Source organism: Manis pentadactyla, chromosome 10 (genome assembly GCF_030020395.1).
Source record: "Manis pentadactyla isolate mManPen7 chromosome 10, mManPen7.hap1, whole genome shotgun sequence".
NCBI lineage: Eukaryota > Metazoa > Chordata > Mammalia > Pholidota > Manidae > Manis > Manis pentadactyla.
Genome location: NC_080028.1, coordinates 331358 through 357842, shown reverse-complemented (window position 1 = coordinate 357842; position 26485 = coordinate 331358). Strand labels below are relative to the sequence as shown.

Sequence of the window (26485 nt, the reverse complement as noted above, 5' to 3'; positions counted from 1 at the left end):
GACTATGGTGATGGATGCACAACTCCGTTGTTCACTGAATGCCACTGAACTGTACATTGTCAATGGGTGAATTGTACGTCATGCGAATTGTATCTCAGGGAAGTCATTACAGAAAACAACAAAAACCCAAAAGGGAGATTCATAAACTGAGTTTAAAAACCTAAGAAACTAACAACAGGTTTTTGAATTTTAAATACATTATTGCCTTAAACCAAAAGTCAACTCGTAGATCATTTACTCCATTTGTATCTAATCTGAAAGCTCAGGCTGCATACAGGTCCAATCAAGCCACATGTGGCTATGGGAACAGCCCGAGCTTGAAGTGCCATCTGTCTGGCTCAGAGAGAGGCTCGGTGACGTGGGGAGGTGCTGGCCCCGGCGGGGGCGCTGTCCGGGGCTGAGGACAGGGGCAGGGGCAGCAGACGCCATGTGGCAAGTTCCCACAGAGGGCTGTGACCTTGCTGGACAGCACAGCCCCAAACGGAAACCTGGACTGTGCCCTCGACTCTGGCTTCCTCGGGTGTCCTCTAGGGGGAAGTGGCCAGAACAGAGGCAGTCAGATGCATCCTCTCTCCTCCGGCCCAGGTTCAAGGCCCCAGCTCATTTCCCTCTACCACACCCCGTGCCATGCCAGTGGTCTGACAGACCCCCCTCTGCTGCCCCTCATCTCTCCTCACCCCTGCCCAAGCAAGGCCCAGTGCCCATCCCTGCAGATATTTTTGGAGAGGATACAGGGGCGGGAAGAAACGAAGGGGCAGGGTTCTGATGAGTAGTTCTCTGGTCCTCCAGTGTTTCCAGACCCCCCATTCTGCCACTGGCCTCACAGCCTTCATGTGCAGAGCTGACAGCTCAGCCAGGTTGGCTGGACTGAGATGGAGGCTCAGGGCCCTGGGTCTTGCTGGGCCAGGCCCTTGTGTCCATTCTGTACAGGGAATGAGGATGGGGGAGCAAAGGGACTCAGGACACCAGGTGTTAGATGGACAGCATCCAGGCTGTGTCTGCTGCCAGAGGCCAAGAAGGCCCACTGTCCTCAGGCTTCCCAGTGGGAAGGAAACAGGCATGTGGTCAAGCTAAGATATGCCTTTATTGGTTCATGGATCTAGGTGACGATGGGCTGGTGCGGGAACATCGTCTCAGGGTCATCTTCCTCAGCAGGTCAGCCTCTCCCCACTTGTGCACCTGCTGGGGTCAGGCATCCGACTCAGGACCCTACAGTGGGGCAGAGGGAGAGGGCCTCCCACAGCCCTGACTGGCCACACATCTGCCCTCTGGGCCACCAGCCAGGAACATGGTTGGTGGGCGGGGGGTGAGCAGGCAGAGCCTGCCCCAGAGCACCTGCTGAGCTGTTGGCTAAGGCACGACGGCTGGGCCGTGTCTTGCCGCAGGAGGCCAGAGATGTGCCGGGGGCCCTGGCCCTCTCTGGACATGTGGCTGACAGAAGGTGGCTACTTTTTGCGCCGGGGTGTCTGGGAACCACTGCTACCGTTGCTCGGGGCTGAGGCTGTCAGTTGGCTGGCAATTCCCGCGTCCTTCTTGGGGGCTGGCCTGTGCTTCCCTTCCTTGGCAGGGGGCCCCAGCAGGGCCTGCACAACCCTGATGACCCCCACAGTGACTAGGAGCCCCCAAAGCAGGGCGGGAGCCTCCAGAGGAGAGAGCTGTCTCCGAGCCCAGCGGAGGGCCTGAGCCAAGGTGGTGTTGGAGCTGCGGGCCCTGGGGGGGCTCCTGTCCTGTGGGGGCGGGGTGGAGAGAGGTCAGCGGGGGCACCCTTGCCACCTCCCCAGGCCTGGCCCAACCCCTTCCTACCTGCAGGCCAAACTGCCTGAGCAGCATGTCCAGCGTCGGGTCCCCCAGGGCCACGGTGGGGAAGAATTCCTCCACCCACTGGCGCCGCCACCACTGGCTGCAACAGGAAGGGCGTTCAGGTGGCGCCCCAGCGCAGCTCCAGCACCCGCCTGGTGCCCCGGCCTTACCCCTGTGCCCCGGGCTGCGAGAACCAGTACTTGTAGAGCTGGGCCCGCACATAGGTGGGCGGGTGCTTGTGGAAGGGGTACCTGGCCACGTCGTTCTGGATCAGGCGGATCACTGTGGGGGTGGCAGGTGGGAGGATGGAAACCCAAGGACGGGCTCAGCCCCAAGGCCCCGCCCTTCCCGAGGCCCCGCCTCTCACAGCCCCGCCCCAACCTTCCTGGGTCGGCCCTCTGGGCCTCACCTGGCTCCTGGCCCTGCAGCAGGCGGTGCACCAGGCTGGTGAACCAGGGGCTGTGCGAGGGCGGGCCCAAGGCGGCAAACCACATCTGCCAGTCGAGGCGTGGCTGGTGGGGCACCACAATGGGGGGCGGCCGGCTCACGTTCCCAGGCTTGTACATGAACTCGATCTCCTGTCCAGCAGAGCCCAGTCAGAAGACCAGTTGGACCTGGGGCCACCCGCCCCACTGCACCAACACGCCCTGGGCGCCCCGCCCTGTGGCGCCAACACTCACAGTCCAGTGGCGCCCATCATAGCTGCCCTCCAGCACGACCTCTGGCCGCCCTCCCAGACCCGTCATCCGCCGAAACAGGCCGTAGGAGTTAGCCAGCTGCAGGTGCTCCACGGCTCCAAACAGGCGGTGGGCCCCAGTCCAGAGGCGCCCATGGGTCGAGGGCTCCACGTAGGAGTATGGCACCTGGACAGGCGGGCAGAGGCTCAGTGCTGCCCCTCCAGCCCCCAGCTGGCACCCCTGAAGTGCTTACCCACCAAGCTGGTCATGAACAAGGCCACCGTGGCAGTGCCCAAGATGGAGAGCTGGACTGCAGCATAGAGTTTCTGGAGCCACCCTTGCACCTGGGTCCACCTTGTGGGGGGAACCGAAGGGCAGTCAGGCCTGCCCCAGACAGCTGTACCCCACGCCCTTGGGCCATGTACCTCCAGAAGGCTGTCAGGAGTTCCCAGGCAAGGGAGACCGCTCCCAGCCACATGGTGGGCAGGGTCACCATCTTCAGCCACTGGGAAAACTGGTGGAAGGTGAAGGCTGCGGAGGGAAGGGGGTGTGAGGAGGGGCCTGGCCCCCGCCCCCCACACCCCTGGCTGACACTCACTGGTTCTGGAATGGACCGTGTGCTGCTGCCAGTCGACCTCCAGTCCAAAGCAGTACACGGCGCCACAGGCCAGCAGCCCATAGACGGTCAGCTCCAGCAGCAGGGGCAGCATGGCCAGCAAAGCCCTGGGCCACGCTGCAGGGCAAGACAGTCATGGGTCAGCTGGGATCCACAGCAGGGGGTTGGGGTCACCTGGGCAGCACTTGGGGGAAGACACCCTGGTGGGCAGTGAGGAGGATGGCTGGCTGGGACAGACTGACACTTACAGGGGGGCGACTTCTTGCAGCTGCTGTTGCACTTGGCAGCCAGGTGCTCGTCATCCAGAAGAGCAGTGGTGAGCACCAGGGTAAGCAGGTTGAAGAAGTTGTAGTTGCCGGTGAGGATGATTAGAACTTGCAGCAAAACCTGGGGACAGGTCACCATTCACAGCCTGCGGCCGGGCGCCTCTGCAGCCCATGCTGAGGTCTCTTCTGCAGGCACCCTGTCCTCTCCTCGTTAGAGGAGAGTGTGGTAGCTGGTCTCCGTTCTGTTCGCACTCCACCTACCCTCCACCCCGGCTCTCACAACCACCTGAGGAAGATCCGGCCTGGGCATGCCTCATGCAGCCTTTCCCCATCTGCCCCTGCTGCCCTAAGACTTGCCCCCCCAAGCAAGGCTGCAGCCTTGCCCCACAGGTATACCTGCATGCCTGGAGTTAAGTCACCCCTCTACCCATGCGCCTTTCTGGCTGCTGGCAGTGCCACCCTATCCCCAATGGGACCCAGTGGGCAGTGCTGAGGAAGGCCACAGCCAGCCCGCCTTTCTGGTGGTTAAGGCCCCCACTCACCTGGAAGCAGAAGGCAGCCAGGCGCAGGCGACGAACAGGGGCGAAGAACAGAGGTGGCACTGCGATCTCAATGAGGAACGTGGCAACCACGCTGAGTTTGTGCAGCCAGACAGGCAGGTGGTGAGCAAACCAGGCAGCGGGCGTGGGCAGGCACTGCGTCTCGTAATGGTAGGTGAGGGCTGCAGGTGATGGGTGGCAGTCATCACTGGGCGGAGCCCCCAAGACTGCCCCCTGTCCAGGCTGGGACCCTCACCAGTGAGCCCCCACCACGTGGGGCAGCGGCTGGTCAGCTTGACCACACCCGAGGCGAACATGAGACGAAACAGCAGCCAGCGCACGAGCCAGAAGGGGAGGCCTTCATGAGGAGAGGCCCTGGCCAGCCTGCCCCAGGGCGCCTGCTTGTGGTGGGGGCGCTGCCTCAGAGGGGCCACCAGAACGGCCAGAAAGCCAGTCTCCAGCAGCAGGGAATCCCTACAGAGAGAAGGAATAGCACACAGGGACTCTACCCAACATAGCTGCTCCCCACAGAGGGCCCTCCTAGGGAGACAAGCACACCCACCTCACCCCACCCCACCCTGCCTCCTGTGACCCCACACCCAGTAGTCACTCACCACTGGAAATAAAGAAACACCTGGCCCACCTGCAGAGAGAAGGGGCATGTCTACAGAGGCAGGCAAGGCAGAGACAGGGCAGGGTGGGGGGTGGAGGGCCTGGAATGAGTTGGTGATGGGGTTCCAGGGACACAGGAGGGCACAAGGAGCCCACTTGCCTGGCAGACTGACAGGTAGGCCGCCCAGAGCAGCAGGTAGATGAGGAGATGGCGCAGCTGGTGCAGCAGGAGTGCACCCAGGGCCAGCAGGGTGCCCAGCAGGCTCAGCAGCTCCAGGCCCTGGGCGGTGTCCAGCCCCAGCCTTGGGACCTCCCATAGGAGCGTTGGGGTCTCCCACAGCTGCTGCCAGCGTCCCTTGCCCTGAGGCCGCAGTATCTTCCGTGCAGGCAGGATGCCCTCCGTGCCATACAGGCCTGTGGGAGGGCATGTCAGGGCCAGGCCCTGGATACTGCCTTTGAAGGCTAGACTCCCCCACCAGTCAGGGCCTGCAGACCGTACCCACGACGGGGGAAAGGCCTACAGACCCTCCCCCAGGTCACCTGTTGCTCCCCCTGCCCCAGGTCAGACCCCGTAAAGCCTACCCGACTCCCCAAGTCAGGATCTCCCACCTGCGGGAGCTCAGTTTTCCTCTCCTCCAGGTCCTTTCTTGCCCCACCAGGTCTGGGCCCACCCCACTCAGGGTTCTGCGCCCGCAGCAGGTAAGAACCCCGAACCCTACGGGAAACAGGCCTTTGCACGCCCTCCTACCCCCTCACCCCGCGGCCTTCAGAGCACGAACTGCAGCCCCCTCCCTATCGCACGCATTGAGGCCTGGGCCACACTCCCGCCGGCGGGGAGGCCGGCGGGGAGATGAGAGGGCACAGGGCGCGGGCGGGGGGCGTCCCGCCCTCGGCGTCCTCACCCGGGATCTGCGTGTAGAGGGAAGCGAAGGCGCACATGTAGACGGCGGCCACGCCCTGGAGAAAGAGCTGCCGCGGGCACCGGGAGCCCGCCATGTCCGCTACGCGCCCCGCTGGAGCGGAAGCCGCGGGCCCGCCCCCGCCCCCGCCCCCGGCCGCCCCGCCCCGCCCCTCCGGCGCCCCTCCCCGCCCGCGGACGCCCCGCCCCTCCGGCGCCCTCCCCGGTCCTTCCGGCGCTCAGGGCCCGAGCTCGCCGCACGCCGGGCTTGGCTGCTACGTCATAGAACTGCGCGCGGCGCGGGGCGCTGCGTGCCTTCCTGGGCGGGGACAGCAAAATGGCGCCAGAACCGGTGGCGGGCTAAGGACGCTGGCGCCCCCGAAGCCGGCCCTGCGGTCCCGTACGCCCTGGCCCCGCCCGGACATGGAGGACGTGGAGGCGCGCTTCGCCCACCTCCTGCAGCCCATCCACGACCTCACCAAGAACTGGGAGGTGGACGTGGCGGCCCAGCTGGGGGAATACCTCGAGGAGGTGAGGGCGGCCCCGGGGGAGCGGCGCGGGGCGCTGGGTCGGCGGTGCAGGCGGCCCGCCGCCTCCCTGTCCGTGTCCTTCGGGCCCTCGGGCCGCGCTCGTCCTCAGGCTCGCTTGTCACCCATCCCCAGCTCCGCCTCCTGAAGTCACCCCTTTTAAAATTAGCCTGGAGCTGTCATCACAAGTCGCTACCCAGTAATTAGCTGGGAAATCGATTTAGTGGGTCGTGACCAGCGTTTTTCTCTAATGTAATAGCACAGAGTAGAATTAGTGTGCATGTCTGGGTGTTGGAGAGCTCTGGACCATAACGTAGGAGGACTTTCTTACCTTGGATATTCAAACCATCTTCGAGCTATTGCCATGTTCCATCCCGTCAGCATTTAGTCTTTCTTCCTACTTGACAGCTGTGTCTAGACCTTGTTAAAGAGTCGTCCACTCCGTTTCTGCACTTCACTTTCAGTCCTCAGCCCGCTTGGACTGCTCTTGTCTCAGTCCTACCAATTCCACAGGACACCAGCAGTGTCTTTTTACTCAACTCAGCAGCATTTGTTGGGCTGATCACTCCCCTCTTTTTGAAACAGGTTTTAGCCTTGTCTCAGGCTCCTTTCCACCTGTGCTTTCCAGCCTACAACACTCGAGCTTGTTCCTGGCTGAGGGTCTCTCTATTTTCTGCTTCCACTGGGGAATATTCTTTGCCCTGTTATTTTTGTGGCTAATTCCTTCTCACCCTTTATTGTTTCAGTTTAAATATCTGCTGGATACTCTCTCTAAAATAGTTCTCTACCATATAGCTTCTGTACTTTACAGCATTTATCACATGCTGTTCTTTAACTTGTTTACTTATGATTTTTTTCCCCTCTAGAATGTAAATTCTGTGAGGTCAGGGGCTATGTTTATGCTCTCTTCCCTTTGCTTAATAGAATGCCTGGCACAAAGTAAGTGTGGAATAAATGTTTGTTAAATGAACACTTGATCCGATATTGATCTTCTTGCTTGGACACACAGTCTGATGAGAAGATGCAGAGAACCGTGCTGGGTGGGGTACTGTGGGTTCTGGTTTCCACACTGAGCTGGGCTGCATGGGATGCCTGGTAAATCTACTGCCGTCTCTGCTCCTGCTTCACATGCCTCCTCCATCAAACCTTCCCTGCCCCATGGTTTTCTTGCCTCAACTTTTGTCTTTTTTCTTCTTTTTTTTTAACACACAGCTACCAGAATGTGTCTTTTTTTAAAACACATCTTACGTTAGTTGCTCTCCTTTTCCATCCATTTGTTTATTGTTGCTGAGTGTCCATTGTGTGCCAATAACCATGTTAAACCCTGAGAAAAGAGTGGCATGCAAGCAATAGACCCTGATCCACTCCTGTGGGAAGACGGATCCTAAGGCAGTGACTATGGGGGGTTGTTAACAGATACCATGCGTTTAGTACTTAGTTGTGTATAAGCTCATTTACTCCTCACAAGAGCCCTATTGGTACAGGTATTAGTTTTATAAAGAGGTTAAGTGACGTGCTCAGAGTCCTAGCTGGTAGGTGGCAGAGTACAGCCCACTTTTCTCATCATCACTGTGTGTGTCTGTGTGTAATCACAAACTGATGAGAGTTTTGCAGGAAAAGTAAGAGTTCCATGGGGAGTTTGACTGGCAACCTCGTTTTGTTTGGGTTGAAAAGAATTGCCTAGTCAGAGTGAGCTGAAGAATATTCCAGGCGGAGAGAAGGCAGTGTTGCAGCCTTCTGGGGTGGGAAGTGCTCAGTCCAGTGGGGGCCTGTTGAATATGAATTTCGGTTAAGGCATCCAAATGGCGTTTGAAGAAGGTAGTTGGACATAACAGGTTTGGTGTCAGGCGGGAGGTCCAACCTGGAGCATGCGTTTGGAAGCTATTGGAAGGTGAGTGGAGTGTGAGGTCCTGGGAGTGGGTGAACCAGCCGAGGCTGAACATGACATCCAAGAGAAGGCCACCTCTTCACCTCAGGGCCTGGGTGGCCTGGCCACCCTCTCTCTCGTAGTCCCACCTTTCAGGCAGAGCCCTTCATGTGCATCCAGAGTGCCTGTACTTTCTCAGACTGCTCCTATTTCTTCTCTGTCCGCCACTGAGCTGGCCAGCCCGCTCTGTCCTTCAGCAGCTGGTGGAGGCAGCCCTTTGGTGGCCCTTCCCTGGATTCTCTTCCTTCATCTCCCTTCATCTTTCTTTCAGTCACCACTTCATCTCTCATAAGACATTTATGGGACACCAGCATCAGGCACTGAGCTCAAGGCTGGCTTGACCCTGCTGCCTTTCACAGTTCATCGAGGGAGGAGAGACTCAGAGGATGTGGCGAGACGACCCTCACAGGCGTCTGAGCAAGACTGCAGGGCACAGCTGGGGCAGGCGTTCCAGGCAGATGGGAAGCAGAGGCAAAGAGCTTGAAAAAATATGTAGGGGCTTCAAAGTGCAGTTCTGAGAGGCGTGCAGGAGAGGGGCTGGGCTGTGGGGAGGATCCTGAGTTAAGTATTTAGCTAAGCAGTCTGGGGCACTTGGATGTCTCAGCACAGGCACTTAGGGGCAGCTGGAACTGCAGTCCTGCAGCTTAGGAGAGGGCTGGTCTAGATGGGCTGGGGAGGGGTTGGCATGTGTTCAGTGGGTGTTGATTAGAAGGGAACAGTTGCTGGGGCTCAGGGGAGCCTGGCGGGGGGCAAGGGTTGCAGAGGAAGAAAGAAGACTCCTTGGGAAGTGTTTCCTGAGTTTTATGCTCAAAGGATAGAGACCCAGCATTTTATGTCTGTCTTCCCTGCCCCATGAGTGTCCCCTTTCCATCTCCCAGCCTGAGGGATCTTCTGCTGGGAGTCTGTCTGAGTCAGCCCTGACTTGGATGGGCACAGCGGGAAGCACTTCCAGCACCTTTGCAAAGGAGCTTGCGTGCAGGCCAGACTGCTTGTGGGGGCCTCTTCCAGGGCTCCTCCAAAACTCTCAGTCTCACTCACAAAGGCCTGGCTCTCTCCTGCAAGAAATGGACAAGCAGGGAGCCCCACGCAGAGCCAGAGCGATCAGTCGAGGGGCTGCTCCTGCTGACCAGATACTCTGGGCCAGAGGCTGGGAGGCGGTGCGTGGTGGGTGGGCTGCCCAGGAGACGTATGCACAAACTTGGCGTCCTACTCCCCGGTGTTGTGTCTTGCAGCTGGACCAGATCTGCATTTCTTTTGACGAAGGCAAAACCACCATGAACTTCATTGAGGCAGCGTTACTGATCCAGGGCTCCGCTTGTGTCTACAGTAAGAAGGTGGGCCTGCTTGGCCACTGGTCTTGGTGTTTTTGTGTTGAGGGGGCTGAGGGTTGCTGTCCTGTTGGGGCAGAGGACAGTCTCACCCCATCTCTGACCTCCTTTGCCAGTGCCTCCCTTCTCCCCTGATCACTGGCCACCTTTTAACTCTGAAGAACAAGGCTGGATATAAAATCACAGGGCTTGGGGGCTTGCTGCTGAGCATCCCACGGTGCGTACACAGGCGAGCCCACATGACGAAGAATCACACAGTCCAGAGTGAGCAGTCCCGTGGTCGAGAGTCCCTGTTGTATAGCCAGAGGAAAAGCAGAATGAAGGGAACACCTTGGGAAGCACTTACTTGGAAAGTGCACCCGAGAAGAGAAAGTCAGAAAAATGAATCGAGAAAAATGTCCTGTTGTTGGAGTCGGAGCAGCAGAGAATTTCAGGGAAGAAGCTAAAGATCAAAAATGTTGAATTCATGAATTGGACCCATACAGTAAAGATTTTCAAGTATGCTGGGTGTGCGGGTAGGTCACCAGGGATTTTAGTGAAAGGAGGGCCAGACTGTAGTAGGAGGCGAACAGTGATCTGGGAATGTGCACAGTGTGGACCCCTCAGTCTTACTGAGGAGGGAGGATAGGAGACTGGGCAGGCACCAGGGTGGCAGTTACAGTTCAACCACTGTCAGCCTGCACGTCACCCAGGCCGAGCAAATTGGAGTCCCAGGGTGGGGTGGAGGGGGAACCACAGAGCTAAAGAGTGACATGGGGAGGCGGGGAACAGGGACAGGAAAGGGTAAAACAAATCCCAAATAGGTAGGAATGGGTCAGGAACATGGTCTGATGGGCTCGCCTTGAAAAGAAAAAGACACCTCATTCCAGGAAACTGGAGAAAGAAATGTTGATGCAGAGAAGTGGACACAGGGATTTAAGGGTTCATGCCTGAGGCCCCAGTTTTCATAATGGAGAATGTAAGTCAGCTGCCTGAGAATCAGTTACTAGGTAGGAAATTTGGAGAGTGAAATTTTGTGATAGTTCAAAATTACTTGCCAAGAAGAATGCAAAATAAAGGATTAACCAAAAGCATTGCAAGCCCAGTGGAGACCAGCTGCATCCTGCTGTTTTTGGTGCACCAGTGGGCACCATTCTGTGGTTTTCCTCCAGTAGCACTTAGCTGCCCCCGGTGGAGCTGTGAGAAAACGTGGGCCACAGCACTGACCCAAGTGGGCAACTCAGCGGTGGGAGGAGACAACAGGAGCCCAGGGGGTGGTGCTTAGGACTGAGCCAGGGGCTCAGCAGGGCATCCAGCCAGCCGGGGCAGATCCTGCACACATGGTATCATTCTCAGGACCCAGTGGATTTACTTTCCGGTACTGTAAGTGACTCAGACAGTCTAAGATTGCACTGGTTTTGTCCTAGATAATCCCATTAGGTCGGATCCCTATGTCCTGCATTTATCCTAAGGAGGAATGTCTGCAGCTAATTCTGAAAGCAAAGGCATAAATCGAACCACTAGACAAATAAAGGAACTCTGATAAAGCAGTGGCAGTGAAGTGTCTGGAAGGTGCCTGGGGGTGTGGGACCCCCGCCCCGTCAGCGGGACGTTCTGAGATGAGGGAGGCTGCACTGTCCCATGTGGCAGCTGCCAGCCCTGGAAACACGGCCAGTGTGACTGAGGAGTTTTGAATCTGAGCTCTAGTAACTTAATTAGTTTAAATTCAAATTGCTATGCCCCTGGTGGCTGCTGGGTGAGGTCATGCAGCGCTGGGCTCCTACACCCCTGTGTGAGTCTTGGACCCACCGCTGATCCAGGTTCCCCCACTCCCCGAGTCCCAGCTGGTCCCACCGAGAAGAGGAGAGCAGTAGCGACTAGTTCAGGCGGATGAAATGAGATGAAGCGTGAAGCCTGGCCCTGCGAATGGCAAACACTGACAAAAGCTGGTGTTCATCCCTCCTAATAAACGTGGTGCGTGGGATCAGTGCCTGCCGTCTGTTTGCTCATTGCTGTGGCCAGTGCAGAGCATCACATGTAAAGGAAGCACAGCAAACATTTCTTTGCTTGAAAAAAAGCGCCAAGAAGAGAGGTCGGGGTACTTTTGGGTGCTGTCACCCGGCAGTAGCACGCGCCCTGCTCCCCCTGTCCTGTGGCCAGCATCTGGAAGGTCCCGCCCCTCACCCTCCCAGGGGCTCCCCAGGCTGCAGCTGCACCCAGGCCCCGGGTGCCAGCAGAGGAGCAAGGCACACAGGGCTGTGCCAGGCGCAGATGCCCAGCGTCCAGAAGCCCCCCTGCTGCAGTGCGGTGGGGGCTGAGGAGAGCTGGGGGTGCTGAGCCGCTCGGGATGCGCGGGCCCTGCGGGCTCAATGGGAGAAGAGTTGGAGGCAAATGAGCAGTGTTTGTGCCACGGCTTTGGAGAGGCCAGCGGGCTTCTCTGCCCTCCGCGGACATCGGACATCCGGTGTGGAAGCAGTGGGGAGGGTTGCGGAGCGTGGAGGCAGCCCTCCTTCCTGCGCCCTCACTTTCTGCTCCGGCCGCCAGGTGGAGTACCTCTACTCGCTGGTCTACCAGGCGCTCGACTTCATCTCGGGCACAAAGTGAGTGCTGGAGGTGGGCGCTGGGAGTGCTGCCCGCTGGGAGCCTGCAGCCTCCTGGGGCCCACCTGCTGCTTCTCTCACAGGCGGGCCAAGCAGCTCTCCTCCCTGCCGCAAGATGGTGCCAGTGCGAACGCCAACTCCAGGGCCGTCCGGGACGTGGAGGATGAGGTGAGGTTCTCGGGTGCATGGCCACCGCCCGCTGTGTGCTTGCTGAGGGCGCAGTCCTCAGCCTCCCCGTGTCCCCACAGTTCCTGTCACTGGATGACCTTCCTGACTCCCGTGCCAGCGTGGATCTGAGGAATGACCAGGCCCTCAGTGTGAGTGCCCCTCCCCTGCGTGTGGGGGCCCCTCCCCTGCGTGTGGGGGCTGCGCCTACATGGGGGGGGGTGCTGGAGTGTCTCTCCACGTGCCCCCACCCCGAGCCCGTGTGACCCATGGCCCACTCCCTCTTGGCCCTTGTGCAGGAGGTCCTCATTGTCCCCCTCCTGCCCATGGCCCTGGTAGCCCCTGATGAACTGGAGAAGAACCACCACCCCCTTTATAGGTACAGGCCTGAGCCTGCGGGCAGGGGCCAGGGAAGGGGAGAGGCCTGCCTGGGGAGGGTCTCTACAATGACTGTATTCTTGGCAGCACAGCTGCCAGGGGGAGGTCCTGGCCAGCCGGAAGGATTTTAGGATGAATACCTGCACCCCCCACCCAAGAGGAGCCTTCATGTTGGAGCCGGTGGGCATGTCCCCCGCGGGGACACTGCTGCTGGAGAGCCACCAGGGTGAGGCCTGGGGCGCAGGGCTTGTGGGAAGGAAGGTTTTGTGGGTAGGGCTCCTGGTTGGGCATTCCGTACCCACCAGCACTGGTCCTGGCACCGTTTCACTGCCCAAGGCCAGCCCAGCTCCAGGGAGCCAGGGGTCTACTCTCCCTCCCCAGCTCTGGCTCTGCTAGGCCCCTGGGAGCTAGGCTTTTGGGGAAGGGTCTGGGCCGACCCTGTCCAATCCCCCATTTTTCCCAGAGGCTGGGAGGGCCGAGGAGCAGCCAATGGAGGTCTCTGTGTGCAGAAGTCCAGGCCCTGTGCTGAGCATCCCTCAGGAGCCAGGTGGGCAGAGGGCACCATGGCAGACGTGCAGGTGGGGGCGGGGCAGGCCCCTGCGTGGGGATGCCTGCTGCTCCAGAGCCAGGGGTGAGGTGTGGGGCAGGCTCACCTGTGCCCCACCTCGGCCTGCTGCGCTCCTGTCCTGGTTCAGTGACCCCTCTGACCTTTCCCGGGCTCCCCCTCGTCTCCAGGCAGACATAGATGGCAGCATTTAAAGAGGAAAATTGCTGAAAAACAAAGTGAACCAGACAGACAGCAGTGTGGCGAGGTGGGGCACACCCTGCTGCATTCTCTGGCGCCGCTCCTTGGTGTTTGTCGGGCAGTGCGGCCCTCGCCCTCGTGGGCAGCCCCCTCTGCTGTGTGGTCTGGGGCTCCCTGGGGCTGACTGGTCTCTTGCTCCCCTGCCCAGGCACCTCTCCAGAAGGCCTGATGCCCGGAGGCGGGGGTGAGGATGAGGATGCAGAGGGGCCAGCAGAGCTCCCTGAGGCCACAGCCCCCGAGGCCCCCCTGGAGCCCCTGGAGCCCAGGAGCCCCCAGCAGGTGAGACCCATACTGAGGCCCGCCTGGCTTGAGCTGTCACCTGGAAGGCAGTCCTGAGGTCTCGGCCCGTCCCTGCGCCTGTGCTCCAGGGCAGCCGGCGCACCCTCCAGCCAGCCCCAGACCTGTCCTTGCACCCAACCCTTTGGACAGTGGCTTCCACGTCCCTCCCCCTCTGTTTCTCAGAGGGTGGGCTGGCGTTCAAGGGTCCGAGCCCCATGGTGCTCGTGGCTGCTACCCAGGGAGGCAGCTGGTCTCCAGAGCTGCTGCTTCTGAGGCCGCGCTGGCAGGAGCGGACTGGCCTGGAGTTCTGTGCTGTCTCCCTCAATCCCCAAGAGTTGGCTCTGTGTTCCAGCCTAGAGCTAAAGTCTTTATCTATTTAAAAACAGACTGACACAAAGGAAAATATGTTGATATTAATTTTGGTTGGTAGGTATGTGGTTTATTATTATTCTATTTTTTGGTTGTTTTTCTAAAGAAAAAAAAAATGCTTCGTGACCTAGTTTGCTAGTTTGTATGTTATCCTGAAGGTTTTCCTGAATTGTGGTTTTACTTTTTAGTACTTGAACTGTTTGAACCTTGTCCTCCCAAAAAGGGTCTCTGCTGGGTTCTTGGTGTCTGACCCCAGAGTCAAGCTGCTGGGGCCCAGAGCCCTGGGTGGAGGAGGAAGAGGGGGTCTCTCTGGGCCATTTCTTTTCAGAGTGCCACCCAGCCCAGGAGGTGGGAGCTGCAGGAGCCACAGGTGGTCCTGGAGCCTGCGTCCTGGCTGAAGGTGAGGTGGGCTTGACCCAGGTACCTTGGCATGGAGGGTATGCTCAGGCCCCACTGCCCACCACTTCCCTCCAGCCAGCTTCCAAAGCCTCAGTGCCCGCAGTCCTGTCCCGAGGCCCTTCGTGCTGGTGCTCCTTTGCGAGAGATCCTCCCCCAGCCCTCCCTCACGTGCCGCCCTCGGGTCCTGGATCGGGTGTGGCCAGCTCTTCCCTGGCTGTTACTGTATGTATGTCTGGGTTTTGGGGAGAGGGTGCATGTCCCCACTTCCTGGGTGTCTGTCTGTACTCTGCTCAGGAGACCCCAGACCCGTGGCAGAGCCTGGACCCCTTTGATTCCTTGGACTCTAAGCCCTTCAAGAAAGGTAATTGGCTGGAGGTACACCACCACCCAGGCTTTTGTGGCTGATTTGCTGCAGAGTGAGTGGTGGGTAGGGGTGGGCTTTACCCATGGGGCACCTGGCGGGGCTGAGACCCACCCCTAGGGGATGTGTTGCCGTGCTTCACCCTGGCGCCCACACTTGTGCTCTGAGACACAGTCTGTTGGTCTGTTTGCCCCCAGGCAGGCCCTACTCTGTGCCTCCCTGCGTGGAGGAGGCTCCAGGACAGAAGCGCAAGAGGAAGGGTGCCACCAAGCTGCAGGACTTCCACCAGTGGTACCTGGCTGCCTGTGAGTGGTTGTGGTGGGGTGGAGCTTGGCAGGGCGACAGCGGGAGGGTCCAGGTTGGCCTACAGGGGCTTGGTTTCTGCTGACCGAGCTCGCTTACAGATGCTGACCATGCTGACAGCAGGAGGCCCCGGCGAAAGGGCCCGTCCTTTGCAGGTGAGGCCAAGAGCCTGTGTGGCTCCTCCAAGGGATGACGGCAATGCACTCTGCCTGCCTCCCCTCAGCCCAGGGATGCCCAAGGCCCTGGGTGGGTTGGGCTGGTCTAGGTGGGACGGGGAGCCCCTCTCACAAGGCCTTGTATGCAGACATGGAGGTGCTGTACTGGAAGCACATGAGGGAGCAACTGGAGGCCCTCCGGAAGCTGCAGACAAGGGAGGCAAGTGCCAGCGCTGCCAGATCCCAAGCAGCCCCTGGCACAAGATCGTGCCCTCACAGATGTTCTCTCTGCAGAAGGCAGAGCGGTGGCTGCCAAGAGCTGAGGCACTGTGGCCTGCAGAGGAGGACCACCTGGAGGATTCCCTGGAGGACCTAGGGGCAGCAGGTGGGTGCCTACTGGGGCGGGCTCGGGGGCTCAACACCCGCTGCCCACTGACTTGCCTCCTGCTGGGGTGGCTCCACCTCCCAGCAGACGACTTTCTAGAGCCTGAGGCATATGCAGAGACCGAGGGGTCAGAGCCTGGGGTAGCTGCAGACCCAGGTACTTGTGAGAGGGTTGCCAGCCAGGGGGTTGTGAGGGGCCTGAGGATGGGCAGGAGGATGGGGGACACCTTTGGCCACAGCAGCTCACACCTGCCTGTTCTTCAGAAGCAGATGCCATGCCGGTGTCCCTGAGCTATGAGCTGGTCCGAAGGAATGTGGTAGGTGCAGGTGAGAGCGGGCAGGGGGCTGGGTGAGGGGCCCTGGCACAGAAGGCGTTTGCTCCTGGTCTCCCCTAGGAGCTCTTCATCACCGCCTCTCAGAAGTTTGTCCAGGAGACGGAGCTGAGCCAGCGCATCAGAGACTGGGAGAGCACCATCCAGCCCCTGCTCCAGGAGCAGGTGAGGAGGGGGCTCCGGGAGTGGGGGTGCGTGTGGGCAGGGCTTCTGCTGAGAACTGGAGTCGGCTTGCCTTGGGTTTGCCCGGGACCTTGCCCCCTCCCTCCTGCAGGAGCAGCACGTGCCCTTTGACATCCATTCCTATGGGGACCAGGTGGTATCAAGGTTCAGCCAGCTCAACCAGTGGTGTCCCTTTGCAGAGCTGGTGGCGGGCCAGCCTCCCTTTGAGGTGTGCCGCTCCATGCTGGCCTCTCTGCAGCTGGTGAGTGCCTGGGAGCCTGGGAGGGAAACCGTCCTTGCTTCCTACTGATGCCTCGTCCCTACAGGCCAATGACCACACGGTGGAGATCACCCAGCAGCCAGGGCTAGAGGCGGCCGTGGACACCATGTCCCTGAGACTGCTCACACACCAGCGGGCCCACAAGCGCTTCCAGACCTACGCTGCCCCCTCCATGGCCCAGCCCTGAGTGGGAGCACTGGGACTGGGGCAGGGCATGCATCTCATTCCACTCCTGCTTCCTGGCTGATCCAGCCTAATAAAATGGTGTTGCCACCCCACTTACTCCTTAAAGGAAACCACACAGCTCCTGCTCTGTGCAGTGAAGAGGGCTGCCCATCTCCCTGGCATCCTCAGCAAGTAACCAGGTCCTGAGCCCCTTTCCTGCCATGGCTTTCTGGTACAGATCACAGGCACATGGATTCATTGCACCTTTTAATGACTCGCTCAGTGCAGGATGCTGCGGAAGGCAGCCATGTGACGCTTCACGCTGTCTACAATCTGCTCAGCTGACTTGCCCCGGCCATAGTAGTCTGTGAAGAGACCATCAGGGCTGAGCAGGTAGATGGCGATGGAGTGGTCCACGATGTAATCCTGGTCCTCGTCCTTAGGGCCGGCGCTGTAGTACACGCGGTAGCTGTGGGTGGCCTGGGCCACCTGCTCCACAGAGCCCGTCAGGCCCAGCAGCCGCGGGTGGAAGTCCTGCACGTACCGGGCCATTGCTGTAACATCATCCCGCTCAGGATCCACAGTGATGAAGATGGGCTGCACCAGGGGCAGGCCAGGCTCGGCCTCCAGCTGCCGCACCACCTGCGCCAGCTTCTCCAGCTCATCGGGGCAGATGTCAGGGCAGTGTGTGAAGCCAAAGTACATCAGCACCCACTGGCCTCGGAAGTCCGCTTTGCAGCGAGCCTGGCCCTGGTGGTCCAGCAGGCGGAAGTCCCCCTGGCCCACAGCTGCCTGGCGCAGGGCCTCTGTCCGCTCTCGCTGCTGCCGCTGTTCCTTCTCAGCCCTTGCTGCCAGCCAGGCCCCACCGAGCCCAACCCCAAACAAGGCTGTGACCAGCACCCTAGTTCGTAGCTCAGGGCCCTGGGATTGGCCCCGCCTGTCTGTCTCTGGGCCCCATCCTGACATGAGCTGGTACCTCAGATGTAGGGCCTTGCCTCCCACGGTCCTAGGGAGGGCTGGGGCCTTGAGCTGAGGAAGCCTGGGCCAAGCTTTGGGTGCCTGAGCCAGCAGCATGGACCTGTTGCTCCTGTAAAAGAGCAAAGGTGTCAGGAATCAGAATGGCCTCTGCCTCTGGGTTGTTCCTATCACTCTGGAGAGAGGTGCCAGCCCTGTGCTCAGGCTCACAGCTGTCTATAGCTGTTTGCCTGGTGCTCACTTGAACTCAACTGCTTCACCTCTGAAACATCAAACTCCAGCTTAGACTTCAAGCATCCATATCTACTTGTCCCACCCTGCACCTGAGCTGACTGGAAGCATTCGAAGTGCATGCTTTGTCTGGGTCCCTGAGCATGAGTGTTTGCAATAAACCCTGCTTCAGGAGGCTGGTGAGTGTGGCTTCAACCCCCAAAGGCCGTTTCCTTTGGCTCTTTTGCAGCCTGCCAATCCCTCCCTGCAGAGGCCTATGGTTCCCCCCCTGCCCTCACCATGTTCAGCAGAAACCCTGTGCCACCCAAACACGTGTGCCCCCAGGGAAGGTAGGCAGTCACCACTGACGCTGCTCCACCCCTCCAGCCAGCCCCTTTCCGCTACCCACCCCTCACCCTGGCTGAGCAATGAGATTCCTACTTGCCAGCCCCACCCTACACACCGTTCCTGACAGCAACTGCCGTTTCCTGGCCCTACCGTTGCTTTGTGACCTCTGTGCCTTTGTCACGGTGGCCTCGGGACGCTTCCTAGGTGGAGGTCTCAGGACTCCCCCTCACCTGTTCCGCTGCTGTGGAAAGGACCCTCCTGAGAGCTGCTCAACGTCCAGGCGGTGCTTGGGCTCTGGGCAGGAAGACCTTGGGCACGTCGCCTAGCCCCTCTCCCTTAGCTTCCTCCTTTACCAAGTGGCTCTGAGCAGCGCACCAGATGTGCCTGGCAGCGGAGGCAGCCTGTGGGTGCTTCCCGGACCCCTCTCGTCCAGGCGCCCTCGGAAACACGCCGCTGTCTGCCCAGCGGTAGTGTCAGAAAGCCGGACCCCGGCACAGGCCAGCACAGAGTACGGCTTAGGCGTGGTGCTCAGGCTCCCCGGGCCCTGGCGTCCGTGCCGGGAGTCGAGGAAGCAGCACCAAAGACAGCTTAATGCACGCAGGGTCGTGGGCCGCCGCGGCCGCTCCGGATGACACAGCGCAGGCGCCAACGGCGCCACGCATGCGCATACTGGCGCGGAGACACGGGACCCCCGGCCGCGCGCGAAAGACGGCGGGCTAGCTGGCGGACACGTGCCTGGGGGTGGCACCTCCTCCCGCGCTCTCGCCCGCACCTCCAGAGCTCAGGCTCGCGGCTGCCCGCTGCTTCGTGGCTCTGCGGCGGTATTGTGGGTCCGAGAGCACCCGCCCTGCTGGCGCCGTCTGGCTGCGGTCCCTGCTGCCCTCTTGGGTGTCAGCTCCCCAGGAATGAGTGGGCCACGGAAAGTTTGGGGGTGGGTAGGAGAGACCTGAAGCAGACAGCGTGCCTGACCTCATCGGTGGGGGCCAGGAAGACCTTGCACCTGGCCTGGGGCAGTGGGCCGTGAAAGTTTCCCCAGACCCTAGGTCAGGTCAGCCTTGCTATGATAAGGTCACTGGGTGGAGCTTGAAGGAGGGAGGCCAGGTCCTGGCAGAGGCCGGAATGAGACAGGGCTGCCCAGTGGACTGGGAGGCACATGGGGACCATGCGGCCCAAATTCTGAATGGGAGGTTAGGCCCACATGTCCACCCAACAGAGGCCATGGCCCCACGGCGACTCCCGCGGAGAGGCCACACAGTCTTGGGCCAGCGCCTGTGCCTGTGTCTTCTTAGGGAACACTGTGGCCCCTCTGAACTTCATGTTCACCACCAGAGTATCTTATTACTATAAGGATGGAGGCTGTCGGGTGTAGAAGGGCTCAGGGCCTGGTGAGTCGTGCATCAATCAGGTCACCCTCTGGAGCTGGTCAGGTATTCTGTGATGAGGGGACAATGACCCGGGGGTGGGGTCAGATCAGTGGGGGAGGTCCCATGGGCTCCTGGGGAGGTCCCATGGGCTTCTGATGAGAAGACCCTGACTCTGCGATTGGAGGTCAGGGATCTTTAACATCCAAGAAATGGACCCTGGAGCCTGGGTTCAGTCACCTGTGATGAGTTGCAGGCTGTCCATGATGGCTGTCCCATTTCTGCTTTCATACAGGATGCCATCCACTGGAGCAACAATACAGCTGCCCACCCACTCCAGCAGCCCCCACATCTGGCCAACCCCTGTGTCAGGACCCCCACTGACCCTCAGCGGCCTCTGGTCAATGATCGACTCCATCACTGACCCTGACCAAGGACTCAACATGTTGTCTCAGCAAATGTGCAAAAACCATGACCAGTGATTTATGAATTCTGGTAAGTCCTAATTAATGACTGGTCTGACCCATCAGGGATGCTCTGATCAATGTCCTGTGGCCCACTAATGATTAATCAGAGGCCCATCAGTGATTTTGACCAAGTTCCTATTAGTGACTCCAATCAAAGCTCCATTGATGACCTTGACCAAAGTCCAAGGACCATCAATGACCCATAGATAACTATGATCAATATCCTCATTGGTGACCCTGGTGATCCCTCAAAGATTCTGAGCAATGTTTCCAACAGTAATCCAAATCAATGACCAATCAGTGGCCCTGTTCTGGGCTCTGGAGGATACTGAATCCAAGAAAAGATGGTTTACCCAAGGTCCCTTCCCCACCTTGGCACTGTGAGCCCAGCCCTCCTCTGCTGGTCACCGGTGCCTGCTGGCAGGGGTGTGAGTGCTGACTGGCCGTGCACACCACCCCACACTCACCCTCACCTGCCCTGGTTTACTAAGCAGTTGTAACGGGTGTCTAGCTGGTGGGGAGGGAATGAAAAATAATTGCCCTCGTTTGGGAGGGCTGATGGGGAAGGGGATCCAAGTTCTGTCCCGGGGGAAAAGAAGCCTGAGTCCTGCCTTTGGGGACTCTGGGCCAGGCTTGAGGCTAGGAACTGTCTGTGGGCTGATGGCTTTTTTGAGGTCAGAAGTTCCAGTCCAGAGAAAAGGTGTCTTCTGACCTTGCAGCCACAGACAGACGGGTCAGGTGCTAGAACCAAGCTGACCTTGTCATTCACTCCCCTTTGGAATATTTGTCCATGAACTGCTGGCACCAGGCCTCCGGTCACTCCAGCTGCTGCCAGCCAGGACTTGGCCAGGATGGGGCCAGTGCCATGCACTCCTCCCAGATTCATACCTCACAGTCTCATGGCCATGAGCACGGCGCCCAGGTGAGGTGTGGTGGTGTAGGCAGCACGAGGGGGTCGGTGGGTTATCCGGGGATCAAGGGTGCGCTGTGGCGTCCCCGAGGGCAAGCAGTCTCTGCGCCCACCCCACGCACCTGTTTGCGCGCTCTCCGGTCCCCCACAGCGCGCACCAAGCCCAGTGTCCTCTGCCCCCCTCGCTTCAGGCGCATCAGCTCCTAGAGCTGCTTGGGCTCCAGCAGGGGTCAGAAGGGCTTGGCTCCTTCCCGCAGAGGCCCCCAGGCGCGACTGTCGCTCCCGGCGTGCGGGGTGCGAGACACACCTGGGACCTGTGTCCGTGTCTGCAGCCCGGTTCGCTTGTCCCGCCCCTGTTCCCGTTTCTTGTGTCTGCTCCTCTCTCCCGAGTCTGTGCTGTCAGCGTGCGTGTCTCTGCGTCCCGCCGCCGCACAGCTCAGCCCCCACCCAGCCAGCCTGCGGCCGCTGACACCACTGGGCCCCCAACGTTAGGAGGGGCGGGGTCTTGCGGACAGGTGGAACTCTGGGCCAATCGCCGCCGCAGGGAGACGGGACGAGCCTGCTCGCTTCTGTTCCGACCAATCACAACGGCCCGCGCGGACTTCTGCGACTCGGCCCCCGCGCACCCGGCGGCGTCTCGTGGAGCCGTGGTGCGGAACCTCACTGCGCGTCAGCCCCGTGCGCGCCCGCCCCCCGCCGACCGCGAGCACAGACAGGCGGACACGCGGCTGGCTCCGGAAGCTTTAAGCAGACTCGCGTGGGGCTGTGCCCTCCTGGGCTCAGTCCATGTCAGTCACCGTCCGGGCGACGTAGTCCGAGTGCCGGATCCCGAAGGTCCAGCCGCGGGGCTTCCGGTGCTGCGGAGGAAGGACGCGTAGCTGACGCCAACGGAGCCGGCTTCCCTTGGGACCTTGTCCCCAACCTCGGCCCTTGAACCTTCAGCCCCCCTCTGACCCTTGACCCTGGGCTGCAGACCACCTGGTCCACGTTGTAGGCTGCGGGCCCGGGGTTCTGGGCCTTGTCTTGGGGGAGCGAAGTCCGCGCCAGCATCGTAAACTGGGGGGCCCGAGACTTGTAGATGGCGGGGTTCACCACGTGGTAGGCGCAGGGACCCGGGGTCTGCGGGACGGCAGGAGGGACGCCTTGGTCGGCCCCACTGCCCGCTGACCCCTGACTCCTACCCCTACCTTCCGCGGCCCGCCGGGCGGCCACCCCACCCCTGCAACCTTGCTGAGGTCCTCGAAGAAGCTGCCCACTGCGCTGCGGCCGTAGAGGGAGTAAGTTGGAGCCGAGGCTTTAACGACGACACGCGGGCCCAGGAGCGAGGGCACTGTGTAGGCCGCGGGACCTGTGGGGCGTCGGGCGGGGGTGGGCCTGGCCGGTCGCAGTGCGGGTGCTGGGTGGCCCCGGCGCCTGGAGGGCGGTTCCGGGCGGGGATAGGACGGTCCGTGGGGCCTTTTTGGTCTCACCTGGGGTGTGCTTCTCCGTGTGGACGCCCCAGTTTCGGGGAGCGATGGTGTGCTGAGGCGCGCTTGGGTACGCCGCGTTCCCTGCTCGCTCCGGGAAGTACCGGCCTGCGGGGCGGACCGGGGGTGTGGGCCAGAGCCAGGCTGGGGACCCGGGATTAGGGGGGATCCGAGCCGTGGTCTGTCAGAGCCCTCTGGGGTTTGGGGTTCTTTTGAGATCCGGATATGGGGGCGCCGAATCGGAGTGTTAGGGCCCCCGGGGGATCGGGTCTCAAGTAGGGGAGCTCGGGGGCCTCCCCGGAGAGGCTAGGTGTTGGGGAGGCCGGGGCCCCGGGGGTCCTGACCCGGTCCGGGAGTGAGGAAGGGCGCTGCGTGGTGCGGGCGGCCGCAGATGGAGTAGGCTGGGGCGCCGTCTGGGCCGCGCACGGTCATGCGCGCGGGCACCAGGTGGCCAGGCCCCGGGCTGCACGGCGTCTGCTGCGTGGGGAGGCGTGTGCCGAAGGTGAAGGCGGGGGCGCGGGGCCGCGACGGGTCGTGCAGAGTGTAGCCTGCGATGGTCGCGGAGCGTCACCGCGGGCCGGCCTCTCCCGCCCCGGCACAGCCCTCTCGCTGCCCCGCGCCCGCCACGGGTACCGGTGTTCGGTGGTAGCTTGTACTTGGGTCCCGGGCCAGTGTAGAGCGCTGCGATGGGGCCGCGGGGCCGGTGCGGCCGCCAAGGACCCACCCAGGCGTCCGAGCCCATGGCACGCGGAGGCGCTTAGAGTCCGCTGCACCTGTTGATAGAGGTGGCCGCCAGCCCCGACCCGCGCCCGCTTGGCTCCAGCGCAGCGGACTCGGGGCGGGGCCTGTCCCGTATCCCGGGCGCCGGAAAAACAAACGGTAGCCTTCCTGGCTCTGGGAGGCGCGGGGCAGGGACCGAGCTTCAGGGTCAGTAGGGGTGGGCGCACCAAGTTAGGGTTCAGTACTGCGGGGGTCTAATTCCCTGTTCTGGGGTGCGGGGCGGGATATTTTAGGCGCATCGTGTGAGGACACCGGAGAGAGGGGGCCGCGTGGGAGACGCGGTTCCCGGAGGGGGCGGGGCCTGAAGTTGATGCACTGACCCACTCCTGTGGCTCCTGTGTCCGGAAGTCTAGGTGGGGTGCCCAGATTACCGACCCCGCCCGGCCCAACTTCCAGACCCCATTGTGTCCGTTCCCGCTTCCTGGCAACGGGCTGACTGTCCCTTCCCGCAGCCTGGCTCCGCCCCTCCTGCTCCCAGCACCAGCGCTCCGAGCCTGGCCTCCTTGGAGTCCGTCGCGCTGGCGGGCAACCTGCAGTCCGCGCCACAGATCCAAACGCCGGCCTCTCTCTTGCCCAGGACAGAAATGGACGGATCTGCAGACAAAAGTCGAGTATGAGAATAAAGATATTGAATATACATACTAAACTCAATTGTTTTGTGTAAAGTGAGAACTTTGCATCTATTTTAGTCCATGGAATATTTGCAAAAAAGTCATGTATGGGCCGCAAAAAACCCCGTGCAAGTTGAATAAAGGGATATAATAGGGCACATGAATTGATCACAGTCCAAGAGTAATTCTTAGTGTAAACATTAAATGGTTTTTATTTTTAAGGAAACAAACAAATACTTAGAAATCAACAAATTCACTCATAAACCGCTGGATCAAAGAGAAACTCAAATGTGAAGTTACAATTATATAGAAAACACTGTAAAGATAAATCCCTTTGTGCTCAACTATATGACCTAGTTAAAGCTGTGTTCAGAGTAAAACATAGCCTTAAAATGACTTCATTATTGATGAAAAAAATGAAATAATTAAATTTTTATTACTTATCCTTTAGTAAACCTTGTATTCTGTATGGAAGTTAATTCAGAGAATGTTAGTTTTATATGCAGATGGTTTCAACTCACTACAAGCTTTCCCTAGGAGGGTAAGTGCCTCATGGTCGGGCATCACGAAGGGTCCTCGGAACTCAGGGCTGGGCAGTTAAGCAGATCTGAGATGGGCAACGACACCAAAGTCAGTGTAACCAGGAAGAAACAGAATTTGAGTCACTTCAATAACTCTGTGTGACCATCTGGGGTTTCTACTTGTGTTTAAAATTTAGAACAGTGAAATAGGGAAAACTGCAAGGTGTAATATTTTTGTTTGGTGCAAACTTTATTTCACGTGTGACATTTTTCTGAAGTTGAGTATATTGTAAATTGGAAATTACTTTAAAGTTACTAATTGTAATTGGTAATTAGAAGTAAACTATGAGCAAAAAGTTACTATTGGTGATTCTTACTGAAAATCATGTTGGGCAACAGAGGGAGTGTTAACAAGGATCCTGTCTGGGATCAGACACACCATGTCCACCCGGCTGCACTGGGGGCCTCTGGGGTGGGCTGGCTGTCGCTCGGTCTCCAGGGGCTCCCAGTGGCTGGCCATCCAGGGCCAGCATTTTAGTGAGGTTCAGGCCTTGTGTCCCCAGGACTCTGCCTGGACTGCCGCCAGGTGCAGGAGTAGTGCTGGGGAAGGTCAGAGAAGGTGGAAACGGAGGAGCTCAGGAGAGTAGGGGGCAAGCTGGGACTTGATTTTGGGAGATGAGTGCAGTGAGGGCCGCAGGGCTGGGTTCCTGGGCAGTGGGTGGCGACCCGATGTGGTTGGTCCTTGTTTGACGTTATTTCTTAGCCAGTGAATCATTTATTTCATGCCTCCCATGGGAATAGCTTAATTTCCACCCCCATCCCCAAGATTATAAAAATGGTGCATCCAGCTGAAAGGACAGCCAACCTGCGCAGGACACACAGCCAGAAGCAGCACCCTGGGATGCGTGTCCTGTCCGGAGCGGGTTTGGCTCCCACGCCGGTCCTGCGTGAGTCCAGCCGCCCCACTCTCCCAGGCCTGCAGCTGTGCGCCTCCTCCCTGCATGACAACCCTGTTCGATGGGCTGATGTCATGGGATTTATTTAACTGATCCTCATTCATTCATTCACAGGTACTTAGGATGGCCCAGCATAAGACTGTGATCTTCATGCCTTTAATCAAGTATTTCTTTAGGATAAACCTCCCAATGTGGAATTCAGGGTCGGGGGTTAACCACCGCTGGGGATGTGCTGCTTTACCGCCCCACCTCCACCCCCACCAAAGGGCAGTGTCCTTAGAATGTTGCCCAGAAGGGAACTATGTCTCCTTTGCCAACTGCTGTGTCCCATTCCGTCATGAATATTTAAGGAGTGAATAGTGAAGTTTATTTTCCTTTCTCCAATGGATTTCTTTTTCTTTCTTTCCCCAGTGAATTTTGAGTGTTTCTATACACCCCAGCCAGTGAAAATTAAGGTCAACCTTTGATAATAATAGCCAAATGATATTTATAGAGCATGTGTTGTATCAGGCACTATTCTGAATACTAATTTATTGAAATTATTTCATTTAATCCTAACAGCAAAGCACTGAAGTGCTCTTACTTATTCCAGTTGTACAGATAAGGGAACAGAGGCATAAAGGTCTGTGTGCTTAGAAGGCGGTGGGACCGAGATTCAGATCCACACTGTCCGGCTTACACACCCCAGGCCCTGGTGAGTCGTGCTGCCAACCTGACATGAAATTAAGGCCTTGTTCTGTTGAGACTGCATTCCATTGGCTCTTAGGAAGAATGAACACATTTCATATATTTATCGGCCACAGGACTTTTGGTGAACTACCCGCTGGTGTGTTTTTGCCAATTTTTCTATTGGCTTTTTGGTATTTTCCTTATTGATTGGTAATATATTTTTCTGTCATGTACATTAACTTTTTTGGATCATATGTCCTCCAGATTTATTTTTCTTTTTACTCTGTTATTGGTAATCTTTTTTTGTACAAAATAATTACACTTTTTAATAGTCTAATATGCCAGACTTTTCCATCTGGGCTTCTAGCTTTCTGGTACAATAGCCCAATACTAGAATACCATTCTCCTATGTTTTTATTCTAGCATACACACACTCACATATATATACCTCTACCTATGATTTCAAAGTTTTCATCATTTGGAATTTATTATTGTGTATAGTATGAAGGAAAAATGCACCTTTACTCTTTCCTCCTCTAATGCCATTAATTTAAAGATGTCATTTCCCCAGTTATTTAAAATGCTACCTTTGTCACATACTAAGCACCATAGATTTGTTTCTGGACTCTCAACTCCTGTCTGTCTATTCTTGCACCAGTGTCCTAATGTCTCATCATGGCTTTGTAGTAGTTTTGGTTTCTGATGGGGCACATGCCCTTCTCTTCTGGCTTCCTCTCCAGCAATTACTTGGATAATTTTACACGATTTTTTTTCTAGGTGAATTTCTGAGTCAGTTGAAATTGATTGGAATTGCAACGATCGTATAGGTTAATTTGGGGAAGATTAGCTAGTTTATAGTTTTGTGTTTACCCGTTTAGGAACAGGTTATATTTCTCTAGGTCCAG

At 58.6% G+C, this 26485-nt stretch overlaps 4 protein-coding genes and 1 long non-coding RNA gene across 11 annotated transcripts; 2 read left to right on the top strand and 3 right to left on the bottom strand.

Moving 5' to 3' along the window:
* Positions 1 to 1065: 1065 nt before the first annotated feature.
* On the bottom strand, positions 1066 to 5550 carry LMF2 (lipase maturation factor 2). Of its 2 annotated transcripts, XM_036906774.2 has the most exons (14): positions 5413 to 5550; positions 4671 to 4924; positions 4513 to 4541; positions 4155 to 4372; positions 3902 to 4080; positions 3342 to 3480; positions 3076 to 3210; positions 2903 to 3008; positions 2735 to 2831; positions 2481 to 2663; positions 2210 to 2378; positions 1971 to 2082; positions 1804 to 1900; positions 1066 to 1727 (listed from the first exon to the last, which is right to left on the bottom strand). In XM_036906774.2, the coding sequence occupies exons 1-14, from the start codon at positions 5504 to 5506 to the stop codon at positions 1446 to 1448; spliced, it is 2094 nt and encodes a 697-aa protein (XP_036762669.2). In that variant the 5' UTR covers positions 5507 to 5550; the 3' UTR covers positions 1066 to 1445. The 2 variants fall into 2 exon arrangements, with proteins under 2 accessions (XP_036762669.2, XP_057364378.1); XM_057508395.1 differs by lacking the exon at positions 1971 to 2082.
* Positions 5551 to 5708: 158 nt separating this feature from the next.
* On the top strand, positions 5709 to 17688 carry NCAPH2 (non-SMC condensin II complex subunit H2). Of its 3 annotated transcripts, none has more exons than XM_036906781.2 (20): positions 5709 to 5939; positions 9095 to 9196; positions 11714 to 11769; positions 11853 to 11937; positions 12018 to 12086; positions 12234 to 12313; positions 12405 to 12538; positions 12776 to 12859; positions 13266 to 13396; positions 14094 to 14165; positions 14459 to 14525; positions 14723 to 14830; positions 14930 to 14983; positions 15133 to 15203; positions 15278 to 15368; positions 15453 to 15524; positions 15632 to 15684; positions 15763 to 15864; positions 16062 to 16123; positions 16188 to 17688. In XM_036906781.2, exons 1-20 carry the CDS (start codon positions 5832 to 5834, stop codon positions 16228 to 16230), a joined length of 1644 nt encoding a protein of 547 aa, XP_036762676.2. In that variant the 5' UTR covers positions 5709 to 5831; the 3' UTR covers positions 16231 to 17688. The 3 variants fall into 3 exon arrangements, with proteins under 3 accessions (XP_036762676.2, XP_036762670.2, XP_036762671.2); XM_036906775.2 differs by having other exon boundaries at positions 5710 to 5939; positions 15974 to 16123; XM_036906776.2 differs by having other exon boundaries at positions 5711 to 5939; positions 15456 to 15524; positions 15974 to 16123.
* LOC118923214 (protein SCO2 homolog, mitochondrial) lies at positions 16561 to 17380 on the bottom strand. Its single transcript, XM_036906789.2, has one exon. The coding sequence runs from the start codon at positions 17378 to 17380 to the stop codon at positions 16586 to 16588; it is 795 nt and encodes a 264-aa protein (XP_036762684.2). The 3' UTR covers positions 16561 to 16585.
* Positions 17689 to 21306: 3618 nt separating the features above from the next.
* Positions 21307 to 23268, bottom strand: CIMAP1B (ciliary microtubule associated protein 1B). 3 transcript variants are annotated; one of them, XM_057508373.1, is made up of 6 exons: positions 22677 to 23268; positions 22388 to 22591; positions 22047 to 22151; positions 21804 to 21925; positions 21532 to 21696; positions 21307 to 21434 (listed from the first exon to the last, which is right to left on the bottom strand). In XM_057508373.1, the coding sequence occupies exons 1-6, from the start codon at positions 22783 to 22785 to the stop codon at positions 21357 to 21359; spliced, it is 783 nt and encodes a 260-aa protein (XP_057364356.1). In that variant the 5' UTR covers positions 22786 to 23268; the 3' UTR covers positions 21307 to 21356. The 3 variants fall into 3 exon arrangements, with proteins under 3 accessions (XP_057364356.1, XP_036762681.2, XP_036762682.2); XM_036906786.2 differs by having other exon boundaries at positions 21556 to 21696; XM_036906787.2 differs by lacking the exon at positions 21804 to 21925 and having other exon boundaries at positions 21556 to 21696.
* On the top strand, positions 21660 to 26212 carry LOC118923216 (uncharacterized). 2 transcript variants are annotated; one of them, XR_005029121.2, is made up of 3 exons: positions 21660 to 21854; positions 23276 to 23434; positions 25504 to 26212. It is a non-coding gene; the product is annotated as an uncharacterized LOC118923216 (long non-coding RNA). The 2 variants fall into 2 exon arrangements; XR_005029122.2 differs by having other exon boundaries at positions 21772 to 21911.
* The last annotated feature ends 273 nt before the right edge of the window (positions 26213 to 26485 follow it).